This window comes from Camellia sinensis, chromosome 8, assembly GCF_055761805.1.
Source record: "Camellia sinensis isolate YWXY chromosome 8, ASM5576180v1, whole genome shotgun sequence".
NCBI lineage: Eukaryota > Viridiplantae > Streptophyta > Magnoliopsida > Ericales > Theaceae > Camellia > Camellia sinensis.
The window spans coordinates 132,308,750-132,314,106 of NC_138968.1; the positions used below are offsets into that span (position 1 = coordinate 132,308,750).

General features: G+C 36.9%; 1 protein-coding gene across 1 annotated transcript; it reads right to left on the reverse strand.

The window, feature by feature from the left end:
- Positions 1–2,218: 2,218 nt before the first annotated feature.
- LOC114278679 (rust resistance kinase Lr10) lies at positions 2,219–5,150 on the reverse strand. The gene is made up of 3 exons (XM_028220770.2): positions 3,956–5,150; positions 3,560–3,592; positions 2,219–3,479 (listed from the first exon to the last, which is right to left on the reverse strand). Exons 1-3 carry the CDS (start codon positions 4,890–4,892, stop codon positions 2,380–2,382), a joined length of 2,070 nt encoding a protein of 689 aa, XP_028076571.2. The 5' UTR covers positions 4,893–5,150; the 3' UTR covers positions 2,219–2,379.
- Between the last annotated feature and the right edge of the window lie 207 nt (positions 5,151–5,357).

The following is a 5,357-nucleotide window of genomic DNA, read 5'->3' on the forward strand; positions in this document are numbered from 1 at the left end:
GGAAATTTTCTGCAAAACCCACTTTTCTTCTTCACACGCCTTCTATTTTTAGCCCTCTTTTCAAATCCAAGCTTCCACTTCGAACCTAGCTCTGATACCACTTTATGTTGGGTGTTTTGGACGCAAGTGTGTGTTTAAACAACCCCAAGGCAGGTGGCCGAGCGGTAAAGCTTGGAGGATAAAATCCACAGGTCTCGAGTTCGAGTCACACCTTGGGGCCACTGGAGGTTTGCCCGGTCGTTAACTTCAGGGCCCTGAGATTAGTCGAGGTGCGCGAAAGCTGGCCCGGACACTCAGTTATCAAAAAAAAAAAAAAAAAAAAAAAAAAGTGTGTGTTTAAACAACAAAGAAATCAATCTAAAACACACAAAATCATATCTAATTTTTTCTTGTAGAAAATAGAGAAGAAGAGCAGCAAAACATGGGAGAAGAGGGGTCACCCTTGAACAGCCCCTTGAGCAGATTTTTTTATGGGAGCAGCTTGCCTTCGGTCCTTAATCGGAATAGACTGTGCTATTCGGCCCGTAGGGGCCCACCACGGGCCTTGTTTTGATAATCCGAACAGTTCAATTTGTAGAAATCGTCAAGTACTATATGCTTATAAAAAATCACGTTCATCGGATATCGATAGCTATGTGATCAAATCCGTTTTGTAAAAAAAAATTGGACGGTGAATAAATTAACGGTTGACAAAAAACTGATAAGATGAGATAGCTATCGATATCAGATCAACATGATTTTTTACAGGCATATATTACTCGATAAGTTATACACATTGAACGGTTTTGATTATCAAAACGGGACCCGTGATGAGCCCCCACGGGCTGAACAACACTGTCCAGTTCAATTAAGGACCGGAGGCAAGCTGCCCCTTTTTTTATTACCTTTTTAGCTTCCCTTACAAGCTTTGTATATGAAATTATATCAACTCAAGTACTAATAAAACATCTGGACAAATTTCCTCCACATCTATTCACTCTAATTAACAACATAATTAGAATTAAATAAGTATAAGTGATTGTTTGGATACAAAATTGACAAGCACATACAAGCAGAACTCTAAACCCAATGTTATCACATGAGTGATGTTTTCTGTCTTCTTTCATTTTCTTTTTAAAAATCAAAAGTCAACCCAAAGTTTTATTTATATACAAATTATTTTGCAAAAAATAAAATTAATTTATTAAACTCAAAACTACAAATAAAGTGAGAGAATTCACATCATAAAGTGTATTAATATCTAAAAATAATAGAATACTTATATTCATTCATCATTAGGCTTGTGTTGTTATTATCCAATGGTTTGGCAATTGCTTTTATGGTTTTTTTTTTTTTTTAAATACCATTTGCTGTATTTTTTTTTTTTTGGGTAAGATTAATTTGTTTTTTAATTTTTAAAATTTTTTAGTCTGAAAGTCCATGAAAAATTTAAGAACTATATTATCTACAAATTTTGTGGGGGAAAAAAAAAACTACGAAGAAAAATCCAAAAAAGTAGTTCCCAAAACTAAAACATCATATAAAACACAAAAATGTAACACGCAACCTGATACGAACATTATGTATTTTATTTATATATGAATAATTCATTCAAAGCTTACAAATATAACATTTATTTCTAAAGGTTGAATATAGATTAATACTTATAAATCTCTGTTAGTTTTATTTTATTATTGATTTTCCAGTTATTTTTTCCAAACTTAAATAATATGAAATATTATGTTCGAAGCATATTGGAGTGTTTAAAAAAAAAAATCTAAAAATTGATTGGACACATGTCTGACACACATTTAGAACCACCAGTCCTGAGTTTTTTTGGGCCCTAAACAAAATCTTAAAATAAATATTAGTGATGAGAGAGTATGCTGTGGCTGGCGTTTTGGACTAAACACAACTAGATCATTGAAATTAGTAAGGGAAGTCTGAGAAGGGTTGGAAGAAAAGAAGTGGCATGGTGAACCTCTTTATGCATTAATCTAATGATCAATCTAATTTTTTGTTTGTTTCATTCTATGTTTATAAGTAAGACAATTCTTGCTCAAAGATTGTATAATGGTTAGTCATGGTCCGAGTTGTACAGCTAGAAAGGTTTTTGTTCAAAGATTGTATTGGTTTGTCATGGTCTGAGTTGTACAGCTAGAAAGGTTTTTGTTTTTGTTTTTGTGAGAACTAGTTGTCGGACAACACCTTTTACAATAACAACAAATGCAAGCAAAACTATTTGAAAGCTGGTACACCAGATGTATTATTTGATAAGCTGTAAGAGTAGATAGATGATCACACAATCGTTCCTATTCTGATTAACTGAAACAAGATTTTTACCATATATACAAAACTGATTAAAAAAATTCCTACACGAGCAATACTAATTTTATTATCTCACTCAGATTCAGAAATGACTTCTAACTTGCTGTCAAAAGACTTTCCACCTGTAGCAGTTCTGGGATTTGTGGTGGTAAATGGATTGGGGGGCATGGCCAGAGTGTCTCCATCTCCTTCTAGCATTTGAACAACAACTTTCATGGAAGGCCGGTCTCCTGGGTACCACTGAATGCACCAAAGTCCCACAATTGTTATTTTCTTCAAAATCTTAGCATCTCCGTCTTCCTCAACCACAATCCCCTGTTCATGATTTAAACGGTCATAGATCCATTCAGGGAAGTAAACTTCGCTGGTATTCTGTGTTGTAACATGGGTATTCTTCCTTCCTCCAACCATTTCAAGCAACAACATTCCAAAACTGTAGACATCTGATTTGCATGATACATTACCGAAGTTCCTAGAGAACACTTCAGGTGCAATATAGCCTACAGTGCCCCTAGCAGCAGTCATGGATACAGCACTTTGTTCTTTCGAACACAACTTGGCTAGACCAAAATCAGAAATCTTAGGATTGAAGTTGTGGTCCAACAAGATGTTATGAGGTTTAATATCGAAATGAAGGATTCGTTGATCACACCCTTGATGAAGATATTCAATACCTTTGGCTATCCCAAGAGCAATACCTTGCAGCCTCTCCCAACCAAGTGAACATTTTTCCTGATTGGATGATATAAACTTCTCTAGCGAATCATTTGGCAAGTACTCGTAAACGAGAGCTCTTTTAAATCCATCAGCACAGTATCCGACCAAGCGAACCACATTGACGTGGTGAATTCTGCCTATTGTTCCAACTTCGTTGATGAAGTCGTCCCCATTTCCCTTGACATCATTGAGGATCTTGGCTGCAATGTGAACATCATTGGAAAACTTTCCCTTGTACACTGTTCCATAACCTCCTTGGCCTAGTTTTTCCTTAAAATTATCAGTAATTTTCTTAATCTCTGCATAAGTGTATCTTGTAGGCTTGAGAGCTCTGTAATCCTCCAAAAATCTTTCAATTTTCATTTGATCCTCTTTCTTTGATTTATTTGATCTGTGGACAAGATATACCATTACCATGACTACAAGAAGAAGAAACAAGCCGGAAGGGATCACACCTGCAAATTTAAACAACCAAATTAGGAGGGAAGACTCCTTCTCTAGAAAAATCAAGGGAAGAGGCATATAGAAAATTCACCTTTAAGAACTGGGCTTGGGCTTTTTGTTTCACCTGTAAAAGACAGACAAGATCAAACAGTTTGTCATTCATAAAATTATATAATTTATTTGCTATAGGTTTTCAGGATGAAAGCTCTTTCATTTGTCAGCAAGTGTCATAGTTTGTGGAGAGATCTGATGGTTACTCCAATGAGTCACATGACAGCGAAAATCACCTAATTAATTTGTAGGCCTATGTGACTCCTAGGACTCTGTTTGGATCATGATTTTGGAAATAGAAATGGGAAAGGTGAGGAAGATGTGAATGAAATACAACCTAAATTTTTTTATTTTTCTTTTTCAAATTTCTATCCAAAATCCTTGATACTGAAAGTAAAACACGGGGAAAACTAGTCGTAGAGGGACAGAGGAGTACCTGTAGCTTGTTTGCCAAGTGAAGGAGTATCCGTAATAGTTGATGGTGGGTTAGGGATATTATTGTGAGAACATTCAGTTTCATCATGTTTTCTGCTGCTGCTGTTATTCCTCCTCCGCAATTTACAATACTTGCCTATTTCTTCACACCTCCTACATATGGGCTTGGACCAACTCAATCGAAGTTCATTAGTATATAGAGGGGAATCTATTGATGTTATGGTATATAACTTTCTGCAAGATAATAGGAACTGCTGGATTAAAAAAACATCAGGTACCGCATAGACCACGTGACCTTGGCTGCTGTTGTGGCAATTATTTGTGATTGGAAACATTGAATTACTGAAATATGCATTTTCTTTGTTATACCAATCCAAAGGGTAGGTTTGCTTTGTTGAGAAGGGACAACTGAAAAGGCTAAACTTACGTTGGTAATGTGGTAAAAATTCGAAGAGAGAGGGTTGGTAAAGTGGTGAAAATTTGACGGGAAAGGGTAGGTAAAGTGGAGAAAATTTGAAGGGAGAGGCCGATAAATTGTGGTTTAGATTTAGGAGAAGTTGTTCGAGAAAGCAATCACTGGGGTCATGTATATATAACGACTGGTCTATGTAATCGATTCGCATGACGAATATCTTGGCAGTCCCAAAAAATGGGAGGTCAAGCAGGGTATCTTTGGTTGGGGAGCAGGATAGTTGAAATCCAGGATACCCACAGTGATTTGGCTGATGGTCCTTTAGCCAGAATGGGAACCGGATGTCTGGGCCATTGTCCCCACACCTCCGTGTCACCGCGCATTCATCTGAATCTCGTGGACGTGGTTGTGGTTGTGGTTGTGGTGCTCCTCCAACTCCAAGAAATCCTGCGGCCAATACTACTGCTTGGAGTTGGAACAAGAAGAGAAAAACAGAGAACAAGAGGAAGAAGAACATCATGGCCATTTCCAATTTTAATTTCCTTTGTGGAGTTCCAAATTCAATGCCTCGTCCTCATCCTCATCCTGTCTTTCTATATTGATGCTAATTGCTCGCTTGACTTCAAGTCCTCATCTTCATCTCCTCTCTCTCTCTCTCTCTCTCTCTCTCTCTCTCTCTGTATTGATGCTAATTGCTTGCTTGACTTCAAGTCAAACCTACGTACACAGCAAAGCGCTGTGACGAAAAAAAAAAATCAAACAAAGCCGTGTAGTTTTGAAGTTTAACCCACTTCGTTGCAATTACTTGATTAGTATCTATAGTTTTCAATGAAAGACTTGGACTTTTCAGGCAACGACTTACTTTCCTAGCCCAAATCACATGCCAGTGATAATATTATAATGTGGACCTTGAATTTATTATTATCCAGAGCAATGGGACTTGGGCATATCTGATACCATCGCCTTTCCCTTCCATCATCCATCAATGTCT

Bases quoted from the DNA above. Each gene is read 5' to 3' on its own strand.
- LOC114278679 (XM_028220770.2), bottom strand. From the start codon at position 4,892: ATGGCCATGATGTTCTTCTTCCTCTTGTTCTCTGTTTTTCTCTTCTTG. The intron at 3,593-3,955 runs GTACTCCTCTGT...TGTCTTTTACAG, and splicing joins ACTTGGCAAACAAGCTACAG to GTGAAACAAAAAGCCCAAGC. The intron at 3,480-3,559 runs GTGAATTTTCTA...TTAAATTTGCAG, and splicing joins CCCAAGCCCAGTTCTTAAAG to GTGTGATCCCTTCCGGCTTG.